This window comes from Lygodium microphyllum, chromosome 13 (assembly GCF_053477565.2).
Source record: "Lygodium microphyllum isolate KBCC chromosome 13, Lygodium_microphyllum_v1.1.10, whole genome shotgun sequence".
NCBI classification, from domain to species: domain Eukaryota; kingdom Viridiplantae; phylum Streptophyta; class Polypodiopsida; order Schizaeales; family Lygodiaceae; genus Lygodium; species Lygodium microphyllum.
This window is the reverse complement of record NC_141147.1, coordinates 43,506,053-43,529,366: the sequence shown is the minus strand read 5'-3', so window position 1 is coordinate 43,529,366 and position 23,314 is coordinate 43,506,053. Positions and strand designations below refer to the sequence as shown.

Here is a 23,314-nt window from a genome sequence, read left to right as displayed (position 1 = left end):
TTTCCATGAGTAGAGCACTCTCTACATTAGCATACAAAAGGATCACATTAGAATTACTCATAGCAATCCTAAATGTATCCCAACTCTCTGGAAGAGTGCAAAGCAAGAACGTAGCCTTAAATTCTTTATCAATCAAGAACTTCAAGGTAACCAGCTGGCTGAAGATGGAGTTAAACTCACTCAAGTGAGTAGACATTGCTATACCCTCTTTCATACACAAATCCATAAGCTTTTTCAGCCAATACACTTTGCTTGCAGCACTTTTCTGTGCATACATTTCTTTGAGTCAAGTCCATATAGCATATACAGAATCCAAACCTTCAATGTTAAACAGCAAGGCATCAGAAATCGATAGCTCGATGGTTGAGCGTACAAGCTCATTTAATTCATCCCAATCTTCTTGTTCAATGTCCGTGGGCTTTGCTCCTTTGGTTTTAATCGGATTTGCCTGCTTCCATTGCAACAGGATATTGTAGCATTGTTTTTGCCAAACTGCAAAGTTATCTGCTCCTTCAAGCTTCTTTATGTGCATCAAATTACTGCTGTCATTGCTTCCAGCCATGATTTTCAGCCCAAATGTGACCAAAAAACAGCAAATGCAGGCCCAAAACTGTCACCCAAGTGACCAAGGTACAAACAAATACCAAACAGCAATAAATAACCACGCAAAAGCATAGATTTCAGATCTGTAATTAAATTTTTAGAAGCACCAAACCATGTCTATAGTATTCCACAACTGATTACAGTTGTTCCAAGGGCATATGCATCAAATTACATGAGAAATCCCAAATTTTAGCTGCAATTTCTGTTGTACATGTACCCACGGGCATAAAATTTGACACAACGGTCAAAAGCCCCAAGATTTTTGTGCTCAAAGCATCAACCGCACATCTGCATTTTCTCTATCATGCATAGAACATGCCAATTTTGCCAAAATAGAGCAATTTCAGCAAAACCCCCAAATTTTACCAAGTGTTGATGTCCAAATTGCGTGGAATTCAACCTACATGTACATACAATGACCAAATGCTGCACAAATTTTACCCAAACTGTAACAGCCCCAAATTGCATGGGGTCCAATATGCATCAATGTTGAGAAATTGGGTAAATTTCAGCCCAATTTGTGCATGTACATGAAAAGCCCCAAATGTCGGAGGCAAAATGCCACAAAATTCCTGCAATTTCTAAGACAAATTGTCTTGTCATGCATCACAATCCCCAAATTCGAGAAAAGCCCCAAATTTTCGAGCCAAAATTGCACAAATTTCGATGAAATCAACTCATCCAAGTAAAATCTCACTTGTATTTGAGAATCCCTAGAAAATTTTCTGAAGCCTGTGCATTCAATGTCTACAATTTCTGGTCCAGAGAACACTGCAATGTGTGTCGGGCACAAATTTGGGAAAACCCCCAAATTTCAAGACACAGATTTGCCTTTTGTGCTTGTAGGTGTGAACACCCAGTAATGGGAAGGGGGGGGCAAAATGAGTTTCCAAAAAAAAAAAGATTTTAAGAGAAAAATTGTGACGGGTCCGTTGACCCAGTCGACTGTGCTGCCACGTGTGTCGTCAATACCGTGCAACGCACCTCCAATCCCGTCGCGTGGTCGCCGTGCAACGCGCCTCCAGTCCCATCAGCTGCTATCCCGTCACATGTTGGACCATCATGCGTCGATTGCTGCCCCCATCACGCGCCAACTACTGCCCCTGTCGCCCGCTACGCATCTGTTGACTATAACACGCCTGTCGACTGTAGCACGCTTGCCGACTGTCCACTCGCCTAAGCCTTATTACAGAGCTATCGTCTGTCACACACTGCCAATCTTGGACCTGTCGTCTATCACGACCTGCCAGTCTTGGACATGACCCTTGTACACATGTCACCTCAACTGTCGACTATTGTGAAAAAGCAAGCTTCTTCTCTTGTGCAAACCTGATTCACACTCCTTGAGAAACACGAACACCGTTACCAACACTCTGATACTAGTTTGTAGTGACAGGTTAGGCACGAAAATCGTGTGCATGATTTTAGATACAATGACGAGTGTGTATCTTTAGGTTTTTAGATAGATATATATGTGTAAGTACAAGTGCTAAGGGTAGGTTCACACCCGAGCACATTTAAAGGCATGAGGCCTTTATTCCCAACAGTTTGTGTAAAGTGAAAAAGGGTTCCATGCTGATTGCAAAAGAAACCAAGAAGGGTACTTTATATTGTTTGCACTGTAAAGCCTTGAATGGCAAGTTTCTTGCAGTTGCTGAAATTTGCAGTCACTTGGAGTTATGGCATAAGAGATTAGGCCATATGAGCTAGAAAGGACTTGATGTCCTTACCTCTCTGAAGAGGGTTAATGAAAAAGACTCTAAACTTGACTTTTGTAATGAGTGTCAGTTTGGAAAGCAACTAAAATTTTCCTTTTACTCTAGTGTCTCTTGTAAGTCCAACGTCTTGGACTTAGTGCATTCTGATGTATGTAGTATGCCCGTGAAATCGTTGGGTGATGCTGCATATTTTATCTCCTTTATTGATGATTGTTCCAAAAATATTTGGGTATACCTATTGAAAAAGAAAAGTGAAGTATTTGCCGTTTTTAAAACTTTTCGTGCATTTGTGACCACTCATACAGGTAGAAAGCTAAAATGCTTGAGAACTGATAATGGGGGTGAGTTCACATCTACTGAATTCAAGTCCTTTTATGACTTGCATGGAATTAAGAGGGAGCTTACAGCTCCTTACAACCCTTCGTCAAATGGGATGGATGAAAGATATAATAGGACTTTATGTAAAAGTGTAGTGCATATTGTCCACTGCTAATCTCCCTCATGAATTTTGGGAAGAGGTGCTCAAAACCGTGGTTCACATTTGCAGCCGCTCTCCAAACAAGTCCTCAAATAATGACATCCGTGAGGAGGTTTGGTCTGGCAAATCGGCCTCATATGACCATTTACGCATATTTGGCTGTGATGCTTTTGTGCATGTTAGAGATGAGCTGAGAAACAAACATGACCCAAAATCCACCAAAGGCATTTTCATAGGCTATGGTGATGAGGGCGAATTTGGCTATAGAGTGTGGTTACCTCAATCCAAGAAAATTATTCGCAGCCATAATGTTGTGTCTAATGAGGCAGAATTGCTGAAAGGTACCTTAGCCTCTAATGAAGATATGAAAAAGGTCAAATTTCAAAGTTTGCGGTCAACTATTACTTCAGAAAATGAGCCTCATGGTGTTGTACCACAAACTGAAACTAATGATCAGCCGGTTATTTTTTAGCCAGATGATGATGGACAGCAAATAGGAGCACAAGGAGGTCATGGATAGCAAGATAGAATAGTTGATTATGAAAATGCAAATGCTGGTAATGAAAATGAAGGTGCAGTACAACATGAACAGCATGCTGAAAATGGCTTATAGCAGCCAATAAATGCTGAAAATAACATACCTCCAGATGTAGACTCAATTTCTAAAAATGTTGATCATTGGGTACGCAGGTCTACACGCATAAGAAGGCAATCACATAGGTTTGATCCCTCCTTGCATTATGTGATGCTTACACATGAGGGTGAGCCTCTTACATACAAAGAGGCCAAGTCATGCGAATCCAGTAGTAAGTGGGAGCTAGCTATGCAGGAAGACTCAAGAGATTAAATCTCTATATACAAATGATACTTGGGATCTTGTGCTGTTGCCCAAAGGAAGAAAGCCTCTTCCAAACAAATGGGTGTACAAAGTAAAGACAGTTGATGGGAAACCCAAGTACAAGGCAAGATTGGTGCCAAAGGGTATGCACAGAAGGAAGAGATTAACTTCCAAGAGGTCTTCTCACCTGTTGTGAAGATGACCACTCTACGTGTGCTTTTTGCTCTCACTGTTGTATTGGACTTAGAGCTCTACCAAATGAATGTAAAAACAACTTTCTTGCATGGTGACATTGATGAGGAAATTTACATGAAACAACCCAAGGGCTTTGTTGTAAGAAATCAGAGTTGCATCATTGGAATGTGTGCACAAGAGGAAGAAGAGAGCTCAAAGTACAAGAACAACATCTTGCTTACTAAGTTGCTTAGAAGTACAACTTGGGTACACTCTCCCTCACTTGATAGTGACCCATAGGCTGTTTATATAGCCTCTGCCAAGCTAGGGTTAGGGTTTCCCCTGCCCCTAAGGCTATTGACACCCATCTGCCCTCATACTCCCTTGCTTATAGTGGGTTCCTATGCCTATCTTCTAACACCCCCTCCCCAATGCTAGGGTGGCATTGGATTACAAGGCATGTAAGATGTCCCCCCCTTCTTGGGATGCCTTTATAAACCAGGCTTACAAGAGTGTTTTAGGTAAATGATTTAAAGAGTCAAAACAGTCGATCTTCAAATGGATTGGAGGCATAGTTGGCCACCAATCCTTTGGGTACATCAGGAGTGTTGGGGCATTTACTAGTGATATGTCCTGTCTTCTTGCATTTGTTACATTTCATTTTCTCGGGATACTTCTTCCAACAGTTGTTTAAAAGATGTCCTTTTTTCTTACAGAAAGAACATCTAGTGAGAGTTGTATGTACCAATACTTGATCACGAGAAGTTGAAGATGCCTGACTGTTGCTACTTTCTTTGTGGTTCCTCTTTTCTTCATCCAAACAAGATTGAATGGTACTTGCCAATGTAGGATCTCGAATGTTGGTGAGAGTAGTTACAAGAGTAGGAAACGCCTGGTTTACAGCTTTTAGGAGAATAGCAATAGCATCTTCTTCATGTATTGGAGCTTATACAGAGGCAAGCTGTGCCATAAGTCCCTTCATGTGGGAGATGAATTTTCCCAAATCTTCTCCTGATCTATATTCCAAGCTAAAGAATTCAATTTTAAGGAAGATTTTAGTATTTTTACCGGTGGCTCCATAGAGCTTTTCAAGCTCATCCCATTTTTCTTTACCAGTGTTTAGTTGATCAACATGATGAATCAAGAACTCATCTAAGTGTAGCATTATGATTGCTTGGGCACGTTGTTCATCCTCTATATCAATCAGATTTGCAGAGTTTACAACTCTAGTACCTTGAATGAGAGGCCAATACCCTCTTTCCATCATTTTGTACTTTATAAGTACCTGCCATGGGTGGAAATCTTTACCATCAAACTTTCGAATTTGAGGACGGACATCAACATATGTTGTGGCCATTGGGAAGGTCTTACCACTTATTAGGACAAGGGCAGTGTCTAGTCCCTTACAATTTTTCCACTGAATGCGGAAGCAAATCAAACAATTGAAATCAAAGTTGCAATGAGGAGAAAGGCTGAAAATCATACAGATGTAATTTTTCAAGGTATGACTGTGGTGATCCTTTCTTATGTGCAATCTTCTTCCGAGGTTTAATAGTCTTTTTAGGTTTTAATGAAGTAAAACTAGACTGGACTTCAGACTCCTCCTTGTGGTATGGCTTAGTGGATGAAGCTTGTGTTGGACAAGGTTGGTCTATGATCTCAATGCTTGTTTTGCTGATGATCCTGAGGAGAGTACAATGACACTCATCCTTTTGATTTCATTAACCAGTGTACTTGAAACAAAGTCACTCAAGATATGCAATACACTTCTAGTGTATGATGGTCTATGTGTTTATAATTGTACACATAGCCTTACAATTTTAAGTAGAGCACTTAGTTGTTTTCATTTCCTGATAAAAAACATTCAGATTGTGTAGGTATTAGCAGCAATGATGATTTAAACAAAGTGCCTTAGTGCTTACAAGCACTCATCTGTAGCTCATGTTGCTAGAGATGGTAAATGTCAGTCTTAATGAGCTTGATGTTGACTCTTTGAGTAGAGGAACTTTTGAAATGAGATTCCCAGATTAATAACACACTCTGTAAGAGTTGACTCAATGATTAAAATCACTATTGATGACCAAACATTGAAAAAAAAATTGAAAATATATGAAGCTTGAAGCTCTTGGGTACGGCTGCCAGAGACCCACAGTTAGGGTTTGGCTTCTAGCAGCCAACAGAGATGGAATTTCCCCAAGCCCTCTCAAGGGGAGATGGCCAACTAGAGGGGCTATGGAAGCCCTATGGTGGCCAAGGAGATTGTGCCGCCTGCTGCCCACGCCAAGCCTGAAGACGCCACGCTATCAGAAACTCCGCCGTTTCTGAGATTTGGAGAATGCTGCCCACGATGTCAACTAATCCCAGGGTTTGTTGTGCTAGGCTGATTCGCCCTGAGTTGAGGAGAAAATCTCCAAAAGAAATCAAAGGCTAAAACTGCTTCTATTGCCCACACCAGCTCCTCCAAGGTCAGGGGGTCTAGCTAGCTATGGAGCTTGAAGATCAAAAATGAGAAAGATGGAGATTTTATTGTGCACTTAGTGAGGCTGAGGATATAGGAAGTTGAAGAGATCAGAGAAGACTCTGATACCATGTGAGAAATCAGAGTTGCATCATTGGAATGTATGCACAAGAGGAAGAAGAGAGCTCAAAGTACAAGAACAACACCTTGCTTACTAAGTTGCTTAGAAGTACAACTTGGGTACACTCTCCCTCACTTGATAGTGACCCATAGGCTATTTATATAGCCTCCGCCAAGCTAGGGTTAGGGTTTCCCCTGCCCCTAAGGCTATTCACACCCATCTGCCCTCATACTCCCTTGCTTATAGTGGGTTCCTATGCCTATCTTCTAACATTTGTAGTTCCTGGAAAAGAACAAACGGTGTGCAAACTAAAATGCAGCATGTATAGGCTAAAGCAAGCACCGTGGCAATGGTACGAAAAGTTTGACACTTTTATGCTATCTCATGGGTTTACACGCAGCCATGCAGATCATTGTTTATACATGAAAAAGGATACAGATGGCAGCCCCATCATACTTGTTTTGTATGTGGATGATATGTTGCTAGCTGGGAAAAGAAAAACTAGCTTGGATGCTCTCAAAAATCAGCTGAAATTAGCTTTCTCCATGAAAGATTTGCCGAATGCAGAGCACATTTTGGGCATGAGGATTCGCAAAGATAGAATACAGAAATTGTTGTTTTTATCTCAAGAAAAGTACATTGAAAAGGTACTGGACAGATTTAACATGGCTAAAGCTAAGCCTTTTGGGGTACCCTTACATCCTTATCTTAAGCTTAGCAAAACCAACAGCCCAAAGGATGACGTGGAAGCAAATGCTAGAAGGGAGTCCCTTATGCATCAGCTTTTGGTTGTCTTATGTATGCTATGGTTGCTACTCATCCAGACATTGCTCATGTAGTGGAAGTTGTTAGCAGGTTTATGTCAAATCCTAGCAAAACACATTGGGAGGCTATCAAGTGTATTCTTCGATACCTCAAGGGTACACAAAGAAAATGTATTTGCTATGGGCAGGGTGCACTTAGTTTGCAGGGTTATTGTGATGCAGACATGGCAGGTGACTTGGACACTCATAGGTCCACCAACGAGTATGTCTTTACAGCTGCTGGTGGGGTTGTTTTCTTGGTGTTCCAGGTTGCAGAACATCATCAAACTGAGTACTACTAAAGCTGAATACATATCAACTACTAAACTTCTAAGGAAGCTATATGGTTAAGCAGACTTGCAAAGGATCTCAACATGTCTATGGGTACTACAGTTTTGGGATGTGATAGCCAAATTATTGTGTATCTGGTTAAGAATGACACGTATCATTCACGCACAAAGCATATAGATGTGCGATATCACTTCATCAGACAAATTTTGGAATATGGTCTAATCACATTGACCAAGATCAAAACACAGGACAACCCTACAAATCTTCTCACTAAAAGTCTAAGTAAAACTCATCATGAGCATTGCATACGACTAGTGGGAGTTGGTTAGAGGTTCACTTCGGACCTTTAAGTGGGAGGTTGTTGGGATAAAGGCCCGTTTAACCTCCATGTATAGTATACACACATTATTTGGCTGTACATGTGAATGCACCCTTACATGCCCTAAGTATAAATACATTTTATTCTGTGTATCAACACATTGTTGGTACACCAAGATCTAATCGTACTTTCACTCTTCCTCTCTCTCTCCAGCTGTCACTCTCACTCCTCGAACTGCTGCATCCAGTTGAGCTCCAACAGCAACTACACATCTATTGCCCGACCAACAAGTACATGGTATGATTACATAACTTGAACAAGCATGTGCCCATCTCGGAGGTGACCAAATCTCTAACATATCCATGTATCACCGTTGTACCAAGAATTTGTGGAGTGTCAAAGAGAGTAGATGGTTCCAATTAGAGGTCGTATTTGTGGCCAAGGGTCATGCTAGCTTTTGCCAAGTCCATGACTATGTCATGCCTTATCACTTGGTTCCACTGATAGCAGTGAAATGCATGAGATGGTACCTCCAAGTTACACTAAAAACGTAATAGTGCCTAGAGACTAAGCCAACCAACTTGTGAGCACCAAACTCTAAGCCCCCATCTACTACCAGCTCTCATGAGGATTCAAGCTAGTCTACAATACCTATCCTTGGGGGGTGTCCCATAGATGGTGATAGATAGTCGGGGGTGCCTCCACTCCACAATCCTCATCTCCCTCATTATAATTTGGTGTGTCATGAGACTGTGATTTAACTTTGGAACTCTCTTTCGGCTGTTCTAGGATATTACATGAGTTGTGTTAGATATGGATAGGTTCATCAAAGATTAAGATTATATGGACAAAAACCAAAATTAATCAAAGAACATGGGTCAAAATTTCAGGCCACGACACTTAATAAATTAATGGATGATATTTAGACTTTAATGTTAAATTGCATTACTTAAGTGAAAAGCTGAATAATGGGGGCATAAAACCTAGGTTTTCTTCATCAAATGGCCTATATCTGGGCATATCGTGGCTGCCAAGAGACCATCTATCACCTATCATTGCTAATAGTAAAGTTGAGGCTACCGAATCTATTCCAAGGCACAGCGGAGCTGTCCTGAGTCAAGCATTGTTGTTTCTGGGTAGATCTGTGTTTGCCAAATCTGTCCAAAGCTGGGCAATGCCTCTCTAGAGCAAGGGGGGAGCTGATGTAAGTATGGCAATGTTCCAGGCTGGGCGATGTTATTCTTGGACCACCTGAATGGTCTTTAAGCTACTTTGTGCTTATTTGTCATCGGGCACATTGGCCTTTTTGTGCCTCTGTGGAACCATAGCTACGTCACTTAGATTTGATAATTGTTCTTAGTCTTGGCCGGCGATAGCAATTGGAGATAGGCCATAGAATGCTAAATCAGAATGTATGTACTATTAATGATAATGAAGATGACACAATCAAGGGACCTCAAACCTCTGTGCCTCTAGGACTGGACCAAGGGTGTCTGAAGGAGATGTCAGAGTGTGTTATACATCTGAAAACATAACAGCAGCAATTTGATGAAGTCAGATGGAGACGGCAGCAGTGTAGAGAGTTGTCCAGGCTGAAAACATGGATGCTGAGAATATTTCTGATAATGTCAACGTGCCTGATGACATCCACAATCGAATGACCTCCGACCGACAAGGCAGCCTCTAAAAGCAGGAAACACATGTGTAGCGACTCTCTGAAGACCACCAGCAGTGAAAACACAAGGCTGGAGTGGTGGCAACAGTTGTGGGAGACTTCTAGGATGCTGGGGGACCTGCTCTGACAGCATATACAGGATAGAGCAGGTGTCAGGCTGAGGACTATCCATGAACAATTGGGCAGCAGATAGGTGAAAACGCAGCTAGAAACAGAGTAGACTCCTATTTGTAGAGGATTGGTGCATTTTTCCTATTGTCAAAAATCAACCACTTATTCTTTGTAATTTTGCATTAATTGCTTTTCAATGCTGTTGTAAGAGACTAAATGGGAGATCAATGCACCATAATTATGACAAAATGCAAACCCTAATATTGGTGGCCACTGGCTCAACAAGGCTAAGTTTGGAAAGCCAATGAACACAACTTTCTAAGAAATAACAGTTGTACAGGCAATTCAAGAATGATAAAGAAATATGGAAAGGCATGCCAAGCTTTGGGGCAGATCTTTATTTGTGTCTGGGTGTAGGAGCATTCGAATTCCACTGTTTGAATCATTTCCTGTTATTAAATTTCTATTTTTAAGATTAAGTGGTTGCAAGTTAAGTTTCAAGACCATTAGGTTCAGGCAAGGCCAGTTCCATGCTGAATAAGGTAACGATTTGTAGCAAATGCAGCAAGTACAACAACCAATTCAGCCACCATGTGCGTATATTGCCATTTTGAAGGAGGCCCTATATTCCAGTCTACAACAACCAAGTTCCAACTGGCCAAGTCTCTAGTGTTGGTCTGCAAACCCATATGCAAGGTAATGTGTTTGTTGATATGCAACCTGGTCCGCTCAATCTCATGTATTCAAATACATGGGTCAGCACCACCAATTGGCATGTTGGTTGAGTAGTTGGTGGTGCAAGTCAGCCTAGATTGTTGCCCCACTTGTCTATGACAACCTCACTCTAAAGGAAAAGGGCAAGATTACAAAGAGGTAGGACAATCAATTTCCCTTTAGTTCTTAAAAGGCAGTTATCATGGAAGAACAAGTAGAAAACTATCGTTGAGAGTTTCCCAAGTAGGTACAAGATTATTGTACAGACCAAACTGCATACCATATTTCAGCTCATTGAGAATCTGATTGTACCTGATGAAATGTTGTATGGTATAGCAAAGTGGAGAATGACAAGAAATGTTTCGAGCCTCGTAATGGTGGAAAGGGTTTCAAATATGAAGCAAACAGGCAGCAAGGACAAAATGATAAGACACTAGAGCATAGCCACATGAAATGAAAATGTATAGATCGAACAAGTCTCCTTTTCAAAACAAGAGCAAGGACACCATGTATATTTGGAAACGCCACGTCACTATAATATATCAAGAAGCTTTGCAGCACAAGATGATACAAGGCCTAAAATATATAACTATTCCATGTGGCATTGCACAACACACACATGATTAAGAAGTGATTTAAGTTTAGGATTTCACCATATACACCCTAAGTTAGCTTCATCACTGCATATTTGTGGAATGGGAATGGGAACAATGATGTTTATGGAACACGTTCCCAAGTTCCTTAAGCCATGGAACGGAGTCCGATCATCAATGTTACTAAGCACTATAGCAATGTGAGGCTTTAAGGGCTGCAAACAAATGTATTATTTGTGAAGAGCATATGTGGTAGACCAATTTCCTGGAATCGTAGCTTTGTGAGCATATTGAGCCTCTTCTACCTTCATGGAATCATAGCTTTGGGAGGTGCAATAATGATTGTACTAGTGTAGGCTAGTGATACGAGACATCAACACTTGCAATAGGAGCTTGGCTTGACATACTATTGGTTTCAAGGCTTGGGGGTGAGCTCATTAGACTCTATAATTGGGACATAAGCTTGATGTCCGTCCTCAATGTTTCTTCTTGTGCTTGTATGGCTTGTGAAAAGTCCCTTCAAAACGTTTTGCCCTTGAAACATTTCACCCTTGAAACTATGTGTTTCAGCATGAAACATTTCACCTTTGGCTAGGCCCTAACTGAAATGCGACGTGAGACAACACAATAACACATTTAAAGTACATATGTTCAGCAATTCTTTTACACAATTGTTTTTCCTTTCTTAAGGTGAAACAAGTAAGTGAAGCACTACATACTTGAACATCTTGATAGTGAAACACATTTCATAGTGAAACCTATTTCATGGTTATCATGGGGTTGTGTCCTATTATGCAAGCAAGTTGGAGATCTATGTGTTTGTATCAATATCAACCACAACCTTTTTGCTTCACTTTACATGTACTATTTGAAATTGAATATTGGAGAACGTAGTGCATCAATTGTTACCAAAGGTTCCTTCCCCTAGACTCTATAGCAATCATAGTTGCCAAGGTTTTCTAAAATGGGAGGTATGAAATAGGTTTCGTAGGTTTCATAGGAGTTTCATAAAATGGTAGAAACAGGTTTCATTCGAAGTATAAAAAAGTATGAAAGTTTTATATACATATATTGTATGACTCATGTAACATAGAAAACACTGAATAACATTATTCATTATTCTATACAACGCAAATGAACGTTTAACACAGCATCAATATTTGCATATATCATAGTCCACTATCCATGCCCAACATCAACTTTAGCTGTAAAAGGAGCCATCAACATATGCAATCATCATGGATAACAATTTAAAATAAAACTAAGGCAATCAATGCCAATATCCATGTCAATCTATAAGTAAAGTCCCAAGACATTTAGGTTGTGGCATTTATGAAAGTTTAAAATAGGTGTTTCATACGTTTATGAAATGCCTAGATATGAAACAGGTTTCCTAACCTTATGAAACGAGTTTCTTAAGCAACTATGTTAGCAATGGATCATTGCTAGCAAGCTTTAGAAAAAAAAAATTGAAGTTGATTCATCACAAGGCAATATGGTTTCATTAAATATCATGCACAATATTTTGAATGCTTAGTTGGAAATAGATTATATCAAAGATTCTAGTCAAGAGGTTTTTATGGTTTAGATGTATATTAAAAAGGTTTTTGATCATGTTAGCTCATCCTTTCTTCGACAACTAATTTCTTCCACAGGTTATGACCCTCGAGTGACTTCTCTTATTGATATGATCAATTGTCATGGAGTGCACACATAGTGCCCACTTAATAGAGAAACAACTAAAGAGACTGATCCCAGTTGGTCCCTTCACCAAGGATTTCTCCTCAATCCTGTGTTCTTTGTGCTTGTGACTCATCTAATGCTCTCCCTACTGGATAAGCTAGCAATTAATTTTGAAATCATTGGTCTGGCTCTTCCTAATGTGGCTAAGCTTCGAGGAACAATCTCTTGCAAATGATTCATTTATGTTTCTTAAGATGGCGGGCGAAAACTGAATCAGCAAAACATTGACTGGATGATGACGCCAGCAACTAGTGACAACAAATTTGGACAAGGCAATGGCTAGAAGATGATCAACAACAGTAAAGACAGCAAATCTAGTCGTACAAAAAGCTGAAAATAGGTCAGCATCAATAGGAAAAGACTAAAAGCAGGCACCAAATGATGGACAACTGTAGACAGCAGCTCGAGCTGAGACGTCCTCTATGACCAAGGCGTGGACAGCAAAGACGAGCACCAGCAATCTGCAAAACAAGAGTGGGCTGAGTGGTGGGCAGCCTATCCATTTATGGATGGATGGGTCCTTCCAAATTAGGGTTTGGCTTATGGAACACACATTTCTTTCATAATGAAAGTTTGGTAATTTTGAAATTTTGGAGTATAATAAGAGCTAATCAATTTATAATGCATTTTTAGATCAACCCCCCATCATTTTATGCTATGCAAAAAGTTGGGAAATTGTTTGGGACAAGATGGCTCTCTTGGCAACATGTTACCATACCAAAGCACTTTGAGGATGCTACCTTGTTGGATGTCAAGGTTCATATGATAGCGTTGCAATGGCCCTATAGCAATCCTTATGTGAGCAACAACATTTGGGCAAACATTGCTATGGCTCTCATTGAGGAAGTTGGCATCTCATATGATTGCACTGAGTTTAGGCCTCCTCATGATATATCTCAAATTCAGCTAAAGAAATCAAAACACCATAGTCATTTTTTCTTTCACAATGGATTGCTTCTTTGCAAGTGATCCTTCGCTTCAATACTTGGCATCCCCCTAACTCTAGAAAGAAAGCTAACTCATTTTGAGTTGATGTTTCAATCACATCTAGATTGCTTGAGTAGCTTGATAAGCCCATCAAATGTGATGAGTTTAATAGGATGACACGACTAGGTTTGAGGACTCTACGAAATGCCATCAGTCCTAGTGAGTCTCAAAACTATTATTTCGATCTTATTGGTCAATATTTTCAAGTTGATGCTACTAGCTCATTTGGACCAGCTTGAAGGAACGGCTTCTGTGGCATTCCCCTTTGCTTACAAACTCATCTCTCTTTCCCATAGTTGGACTAGCTTTTATGCACACAGATGGTTTTCTAAAATGACCAACTAATCAAGCTTATCATAAGATGGTTGACGATAAGAGATGGGTGATCGAGAATTTAGAAAGAAAATAAAGTTAGGTCTTCTCAAGGTAACAAAGCTCTTGGTGGTGTGGTCAGCTTCAATTGTGCAGACATAAACTTCCCAACCAAGGGAAAGTTTTTATAGGGAGGCTTCTTATCAGGAATCTCTCTACAAAGGATATGTTTCCCTATCACAAGATCTCCGATGGTAAATGTGCCCTCCATACTACATGTAATGAACTTTCCCTCATATTTTTATTTATTTCCTATTTGCTAGATAAGTCTGGAGTTTCATTTCCCAAGCATGGACTTCAATGACATGTCTGTCATCAAATTACAATCGTCTCTTCTTGGGTTTTGGCAAGACACCATCCGCAACCACTTTACAACCAAATCATAGCCGTCTCTTTCATTTCTGCAGTGAACTCATCTTTGACATATCTTGTGGACACACAATGCATTCATTTTTTATTCATCCCCAAGTATCCATTGTCACAGGGACGTGAATGTGAACTTTATGCTCTTTGGACACATAGTTGAGACACTTTAGTTCTACACATGTAAGATGCAAATGAGAAATCAAGTTAAATGTGTGTTAGTATGATAGATAGTAGTCCTAGCTTTGGCAATGAAATACATTGGCAAAAGTTGTGTGGCAACAACTAGTGAAGTACCTAGGTCAGATCTTGCTTACAAACATTGAATTTTCCCTTGGAAATGACTTTTGGTGTTATGGGGTTTAGGAATTTAAATGATTTAATGCTAAGGTTTATGGAAAGTTTCAACAGTTTCATGTTTAAAGAGGTGAGGAAATTAAAATTGAGGCTGGGCTTGGCCAAAGTTTGGGCCAAGACATTTCAATTAATTAGTTTTGGCTGAAAATTAAGTCTAGAGATTGAGTTTGCATAGATAGATTGGACGCTTGCTAGTTGACTAAGTATGGGAGCCATGCAAGGCTGTGGAAACCTGTTTGGGGCAGATATGAGGGTGGAGATCTCAATTTTGGGCAAAGAGAGAGCTGATGTAGCACCATGGCCACACAACAATCTATCTTGAGGGTGATTCTGAAGTCCTCAAATCAGCTAGCAATTGCATGTGCACAAAAGGATAGGGCCAACAGTTTTTCTTGCCGAGGATCCTCCCTTTCAAACTTGTTGGCACCATTAGAATCACCATCAAAGTTACATCTAAGAGGTAAAGCTACAGACCTGATTTTGACATGTTTTTGAGCAAGAAACAAATGCTGATCACTATTTAAGGGCTGAATTGCAGAATTTTCTCTCTCCTGTGTCTTCTCTCTCATCTATGCTCAATGCATGTGTCATCTGGTCAAGAAAATTGGAGTTCAGTCTGAGATATAAACTTGATGTGTTGTGGATTGTTGATTTGTTGTTCTCAGTGTGTTCCCAGCAACGATTAGGGCTTGCATGGCCACATTGGCATGCCTGCATGCATGCCTTTTGTGTTTGAGGAAGGTTCCTGATGCAAACTTGGAGAATGAACAGTAAAACGGGTGACATTTTTGGGTCTACATGTGGGCTGATTTGCATGCACTAGAAATGGGTTCAATTTGGGCCTCCCTAATGGTGGAATCAAGGTACAACTTGAATTTTGTGGTTGTTGATTACAGAAGACAACAAAGTATTCCAAATATTGTGGCAAATTGCCTCGGTCAATAGAGAGAAAGAGGGGATCCTTGGAGAGCATACTTCTCGGATCCGAGGCAAGGCTGGACTTTCTTGGGGATTGGAGTCAAATCTCAATTGTATAATAGATGTTTGGAATTAATGTGAAAAGAAATGCCACGAGGGGCACCAATTTTTTGGGGCCAATTGGATGTCAGCTTCATCCCAATTTCTTGGATCCCAATGTGGTAAAGTGTTTAATTCTGATTTACCTTTATTTGATGAATTTATTGCTTGCTGTAAATAACTGTGAATCAATGCATTTTAGGGAGTTGGTTTCATCCATGGTCATGTGGACCATGTCCAAGGATTATTATGGTGGCACATTAGTTCAATGGTTTTTGCTAATTTGAAGAGAGGTGGCTGCTCCATGGATGGATATTATCCACACCACCCCAATTTTGCCTGCTTTGTGATTCCCTTCTCCTGTTATTGTAGACCTGTGTTTTTTGTAGATTCTTGGGTCCATGTTTTGTTTTCTACATGTCTTTGAGTCTGCTTGGTTGGCCAGAAGGCCCTTTGTAAATATTTCAGTTCATAATTTCAAACTTTCTTCATGAGGAGAGAGAGAGAGAGAGAGAGAGAGAGAGCACCTGAAGTCTCGCCATAGCAAAAGAGAGGCATCAAATACATCAAAATGCTTGCTCTTGCTCCATGTAACACAAGCTTCTCAAACAATTTGAGCTGTCTATGCTCCCAACTAATGAGGTACAGATAAAGAGGAGGTGTTACTTTAAAGGGACAATAAGAATCTGTTGTTCAGTAGCACAAGTGAGATACTAACAGAAGCGAACCTTTCAACATCAATAACTGGTCCAGTGTTTGCTTCAGAATCTTTGAGAATGTCGAAAATTTCCCTTGAGGTATTTACATTGCGTGGCATGAACAAATATGAGGCAGCTTTTCCTATATCAACCCTATTTACAGATGAAGAATGTTCACATGTTCAAAGCAAATGAGTCAGATAATTCTGCATCAGTAATGAATCCTTCAGATGATTTAGATAATTTACCTTAAAGCTTGCATCCACAATCCAACTGTGACTCTCTTCACCTTCGTCAGTTCATGGCAAGCTATCACCTGCAGATCAGGAGCTGAAATTTTTGCATAACAATAAGAAAAAAATATCAGGTCAATGCAAGTTCTATCCAGTGGAAGAAGTTTAAACGTGTGCAGAAATAAATCTCATATGACTTCCAAATAAAGTCATGTCTCAACACTTAATAGAGAACACTCACCTGATCCTTCAGCTGACAAATTGTCTCTCCTAGACTCAATAAGCATGTACAGCTTGTTTTTGTCACTCACGCACAAATAAACATCCCTACAAAGCATTAGTGACCTTAGCTTCCATCATCATGCTTCAATTCAAATGATCTTGCATATAATCGAGTCACTAATTACACTTTCAGTAATACAATTCCAAGGTCATGAAAGGGCTGATGAAAAAAGGCCAAAACTTTATATTGGCAAGTACTTTTACTGATTAAAAAGCTAGCTACATGGAGAGGACACAAGCCATTATGCTTTTACCAATATCCACAGTAAATCTATGCCAAAAGCAAAGCACGAAACACACTCACCCACCACAAGAACTGAGAGTTCAAGGCTCTCTTTGTTAGAAAGCAGAATGCAACTCAATGGCTTGATTCAAGATACTTGAATTCAGCCGTATCTAGGTGTTTAGTTGTAGGAATTAGTCATTTCTTAGGAGAGAGCTACCTGAACAGAGAAGACAACAGAGATGGTGAGACAGAAGACAACAAACTAATTGATTGATTCATGATATGCAAAACCTTAGTTTTTCATAGAACTAAGGTTGAAGCTAACACCTTGACCCACATTTAAGTGGAGGGGAAGAGTATATTCATAGACACTTCATTCAAATGTGTTCACACACAAGATAAATAGTCAATAATGCCTCCTTTGTGTATAAGGTAAGAAACCTTTGACATGAGACGAATGCAAATCCAAAGCTAATAGAAAAGTCTTACCTCTTGCAAGGAAATGTCTAGTCCTAATCTAGTACAAAACAAATAGAAAGGTCTTACCTCAAAGAGGCAGTTTCTAACTCCATGACCCACAGATTAACATTTTTAAGTGACTTCTTGGACAGGAATCAATAACGGGAAAACAAGATAGCCATCTCATGACATTTGTGCCAATCTCCCACCTAAACTATATAACCCCATCAATATATAGACTCGTATTTGGCAAGAAACTAGAAACCCAAAGATCCACACCAACATCTACACTTTCATGGCAGCTTGATAATAGAAGGAACGACTAAGAAAGATAGCTGATGAAGAGGTACCTTGCTTGTTCATTAAACCATCCTCATATGGAGAACATAAGTGACCTTCGTTGTTTATTGTGTGGTGATAGATATCTATGTTAGATATGCTCAATGCCCCACCCTCTTAAGGTGCCACCCAATGACCTATGGTACTCTTAAGTTGTAAGACCCCCACTATGAGAAGAATGTCAGAGTGAAGCAATGCGGAAGCAAATGACCGTGACAAAGATACGAATAGTCGCCATGCAAGCTGTGTGGGCAAAAGTATCATGAAAGTCAACATCTAGGCACTGTGCAAAACCTTTAGCAACAAGGCAAGCCTTGTGCTTGTCCAAAGAGCCATCACTATGGTACTCGGTCTTGAAGACCCATTTGAGACCAATCATTTTCTTGTGAGAGGGACGAGACACAAGAGACCAAGTGTCATTCCACTCAATAGCCTCCAACTCTGTCAAAAGTGGTGCAACAATGGAAGCATAAACATGTGCCGAAATAAACTGCTGAATACAAGACAAAAAAAAAAAAGAGCACAATACAGATGAGAACTCAGATGTATACTCAGGAAATGAAATCCATATACCAAGACATGAGACAGTACAGATACAATGTGAGTCGCCGGCTGTGGAGACACTAGCACCTGCTCCCTCTCTCCAAGGGCTGACAAGTGATGAATGAATGTGGAGGAGGGAGGTAACAATAAATAGGCCAAAATAAGTGCCTAAAATATGACAGGTCAGCCAGCATTAACTGTTGGCCGACAAGCTGCAAATAATGCCCAAACCTCAATAAACAATGGCAAATAAAATGCCTAAAATATCTCTGTGCCCAACCTGCTGTACCACAAGTACAGACTCAACCATGAGCTGACTAATCTGCTAACAAACTCACCTTCCATCACCTTCCGCCAATGATTAGACTGTAAAGCCTCCTTCACTGATGTAGGCTCTCTATCCTGTAGAACACGAGACATCAAACAGTAGTTTGGAGTAAACAAGCTCCATAGAATGTGCTCGGTGCCTCCATGACCTCCGCGGTCCATCTTGCAGTTCCCACTCCTCAAGGACCCCCTCGATCCCTAAATCTCAAAGTGTGTCACAGACCCAACGAGGAGGAGGCCGGGATCTCTCCTCGTCGCTCGCCATCTACTGAAGACTCGAGTACATCCACTGGCGGAATCTCCACTGGGGTGGCCGGTGGAAGAGAAGGCTCGAAATCTAAAGAAGAATCTCCATCAAGAGGCTCGGGCTCCAAAGGAATTGTCTCAGGAGCCCTACTCTCCCCTGGATCTCCAAGTATAGGGTGTTTCTCACCCCCCTCTGTGATCGGAACTTCCATGAACCGCACATCTCAACTCGTGTAGACATCCCACTTCGCAGGATCATACAAGCGATAACCTTGGGACTAAGAGCTGCTGTAGCGTCGAAAAGCCGCTTCAAATTTATCACACTGGGCCTTTAGGATGTGCACATAGGCGTCACACCCAAAGATCCTGAAATAAGAGATATCACGCTTAGTCCCAAAGTAAGCCTCAAAAGGTGTCATCCTATCAAGGGCCGAAGTGGGGGATCGATTTAGGATGTGGACTGCCATAGCCACTACCTCGGCCCACAGAAACTAAGATGTCTGTCAGTGCTCCATTAAGGTGCGTGCCATCTCGATCACACTTCAGTTCTTCCGCTCCAAAATGCCATTCTCTTGAGGAGTGTTGGTATTAGCAAACTCCTGGTGAATGCCTCTAGCTGCACAAAAATGAGTAAACTCATTAGAAACAAATTCACCACCCTTGTCTGATCGCAAGGTCTTCAATCTCCAACCCAATCGGTTCTCCTCGAAGAGAAGCCAATCCCTGAAGTGGGAGAAAGCCTCCAACTTCAGCGCCGAGGAATAGGCCCACGTCATCCTGCTGTAGTCATCTACGATCAACATAAAGTACAAGCTCCCCTTCAAGGACTCGTTCCTCATAGGGCCACAATAGATACAAGCTCCATAGGTGAAGTAAACCGCCTCGAAGCTTTGTTGGGAATCGCATCCCTATACTGCTTCTCACGAATGCAAGAGACGCATGGCTACTGGCTCACCACTATGTCCGACAAACCTCGACCAAGTGATCCTTGCGACGCCTTCCGAAAATACTCATAGTTCAGATAGCCAAATCGAGCATGCCATAGCTCGAACTCTGTCTAAGAGGTAAGAAGAAGAGAGGTAAGAGCTGAAGAAGACTTCAATTTATAGATGCCATTCTCCTCATACCTTGAAGAGAGAACCTTCCTCAATCCACGATCAAGGACTCGAACAGCATTACTGTCAAACTCCACCAAGAGACCAAGAGAACAAATCTTATGTACTGAAAGCAAATGATACCCTAAACCTAGCACATGCAACACCTCGAAAGTGTGAGTACCACCCCGTCCATCTAAAATCAACTGCATCGCACCCCATGCAACAATAGACACAGAAAAGTTGTCTCCTATGAGAATCTGCCCACGCAAGGGTCGCAAATGGACAACACCAACTATCAAAGGAGTCATGTGCCGTGGGACACCGCTGTCACAATCCACTCTCGAGCCTAGAGAGCTATCATTGCAGCATCAAAAGTCTTCGATGTAGAGTCCTCAATGACCACTAAATGTAGAAAAGCAGCTGATGAGGGTGCAACCACCGCTCCAGAATCCTTTGTGTTCTACTTCTTGGTGTCCTTCTTGTCTTTGTCGGGGAAATCCTTTTTCAAATGGCCGGGTCTTACCATAAATATGACACATCGATTCTTTTTCTCTATCCTTCTTAGATTTGTTGTCCTCCTTCTTCTTCATTTGGTTCTTCCCCTTCTTCTAAGATGCTTGACTAATCAATGCCTCCAATTTGAAAGCATTTTGTCCCTTCAAATATTCCTCTTGGTCCACGACCATAGGAACTAACTCTTCCCAAAGAAGAGTCAACTCCCGCCCTGAAGCAATAAGAGCATAATAAAAGATACTGTATCGAGGCAACAATTGGGACAGTAAGGTGATTGCCATGTCTTCGGAGGAAATGGGCTTCCCTGCATTTTGAACCTACATCTGAAGCTGTGGAAGCCTATTGATATCTTCTCGAAGCAAAGAAGACGTATTCACGAACAAGGTCGGCATCTGCACCTCCAAAGAAACCCTATTCATAAGGGTCATCCGGTTGCACATCTGGTCAAGCTCCAGCCATATCTCCCGAGCCACCGTCAAGTGCTCTATATGGGCTATCACGGCTGTTGTACAAGACAGAAAAAGAAAAGAACAAATCCTGGTATTCAGCTTATCCCAATGAGACTGGGCCTTGGTCAACTCCACACAAGCATTTGAAGAGAGTTTGGACTCATCTCTCACTGAGAGGTGGTTGATCTCCTCCATCACAAGCTCTGCCAAATCATAAGACTCTTTATGTTGGCGAGACAAACAGGTATGACAGCAAGCTTGAGGTGACAAGTAGGCGTGGCAGTTTCGTGCAGGCAACAACTGTCGTAAGCAACTCGCAAAGCAATCAACGGGACAAACGATAGGCTAGCGCAACCACTTGCAAACATGATCAACAATAGCAACGTCACATGGGCAGTTGACAGGTCAACAACTGGGCCATTAGTCAATTTTTCAGACTTTTTTGATATTTTTTTATTATTTCCTGCAAGCAAGCCCCTTGCTCATTAAGGGGGGTTCGCACGTTCGCACGTGCAAGCACAGGGCTCAGAGCTATGCAAATTTATGTCCAAAAAATTTGGGGCTTTTCCCTAATTTGATGCTGGTCATGCAAAATAGTGACATCAAACCCAAAAATTGCAGACATTGTGTGCATTTACTTCAAAAATTTGGGGCTTTTCTTATACACGTGAAATTTAGCTTAGCTGAGCCAATTTCACTATTGGTTTGTGCACATTTGGACCCTGAAATTTGGGGGTATTGCAGAATTTTTTAAATTTCTCCAACATTTGCCCATATTTGACACTCAGGATGATGAATTAATGCAATTCGAACACATTTATTGCAAAATATTTGGGGCTTTTCGCATTAGTGATGCATTTTTAGCAAATTTAGACTTGGGATGCATTAAATGTTGTAAAAGTGCAGCTTCTCTTGGTACATGTATTGCCAAATGCTCATTATGCAGTGAAACAATCGTATACACAGCACTTAGGTTATTGCATTTGGTCGTTACAATTATATATTATTGAAGTGGGAGTTGTCATGTATGCAAATGTATCAGATTTGATTCATATACATCTTGTAATTAGCACTTGGGACTGAAATTGCAGCAAAATATCTACTTCTTGGACACCTTTGGAAATACAAGTGTGTGTACTTGCTGTTATATTCAGCAACCTTGCCATTGGCTGAAAGTATTCAGCATTTTATTGCAGCCTTTTATTACTGAGGATGGTTGGCAGTGCATCTACATATGACACACAGAATCTTTTTAAGATTCGTGAATTTGATGGCAATGGCTTTGATCTTTGAAAAGATCATATGCAGGGTATACTTTTTCTAAAGGATTGTGATGATGCTTTGGCAGAACATAAGCCTGTTGCTTTGTCAGATGGGGATTGGGCTAAAATGAATAAGAAAGCCATTATTTACATTAAAATAGCTGTCACAAATGATATCTTGGTTGATATCAAGAGACTTACCACTTCTTATGCAGTTTGGGAGAAACTCAAGGCTACGTATGAGAATACAACTCCTGTCAATCAGGTCCATCTCAGGTAAAAGTCAACTTAAAGCTTGACGAGTCTACGCCCACCTCAGAGCATTTAAATGCTTTCACTGGTATCTTGAGTCAGTTACAAGATGCCTGCGCTTGCCAGTTTTTTATTCTAAGCTAAGGGTTATTTTCTTGCTCATGACTTTTCTATGTGTCATTGAGCAACAAACCCAACTTGACATTTAATAGTATGTGCGGTTCTATTCTCAATGAGAAGATTAGACACAAGGCAAGTGGGGAAAAGTGGATCAGTTTACACTATAAGGGGATGAACTGAAAAGAGGACAAATACTGCAAACAAAAACAAAAATCGCAACAAAAGCAAGGAAAAACAGCAAGATGTCACTTGCTATCAATGTGGACGCAAAGACCATAAAAAGCCCGATTGCAAGTACTATAAAAAGGGAGCAAGAACACAAGAAGCAGGCTAATGCAAAAGGCAAAAAGAATGAGAATGAGGGCAGCTCTACCCCTAAAGAAACAAGAAAAGGCAAAGTGGTATCTAATGTTGTTATTAAGGAGATAGAAAAAGATAAAGATATTGATTTATTGGTTGCATCTTCACATCCACATGCTATGACAGTGGAAGACGTGCATCACTAAAAGGGATGTGATAGATGCCTTGTCTGC

At 40.8% G+C, this 23,314-nt stretch overlaps 1 protein-coding gene across 5 annotated transcripts in view; it reads right to left on the bottom strand.

Annotated features, from left to right (window-relative positions):
• The window catches only part of LOC148026563 (uncharacterized), a 63,111-nt gene that overhangs the window by 12,563 nt on the left and 27,234 nt on the right, over window positions 1-23,314 (bottom strand). For 4 of the 5 annotated variants that reach the window (XM_087691007.1, XM_087691004.1, XM_087691003.1 and 1 more), the window contains exons 7-10: window positions 16,908-16,993; window positions 16,682-16,763; window positions 16,464-16,586; window positions 16,263-16,369 (exon numbers count right to left, since the gene is read on the bottom strand). In XM_087691007.1, the coding sequence (XP_087547133.1) occupies window positions 16,263-16,369; window positions 16,464-16,586; window positions 16,682-16,763; window positions 16,908-16,993 (398 nt within the window). Of the gene's footprint in view, window positions 1-12,060; window positions 12,102-16,262; window positions 16,370-16,463; window positions 16,587-16,681; window positions 16,764-16,907; window positions 16,994-23,314 lie in introns of those variants that run through there. The other variant, XM_087691005.1, reaches the window with a different exon arrangement.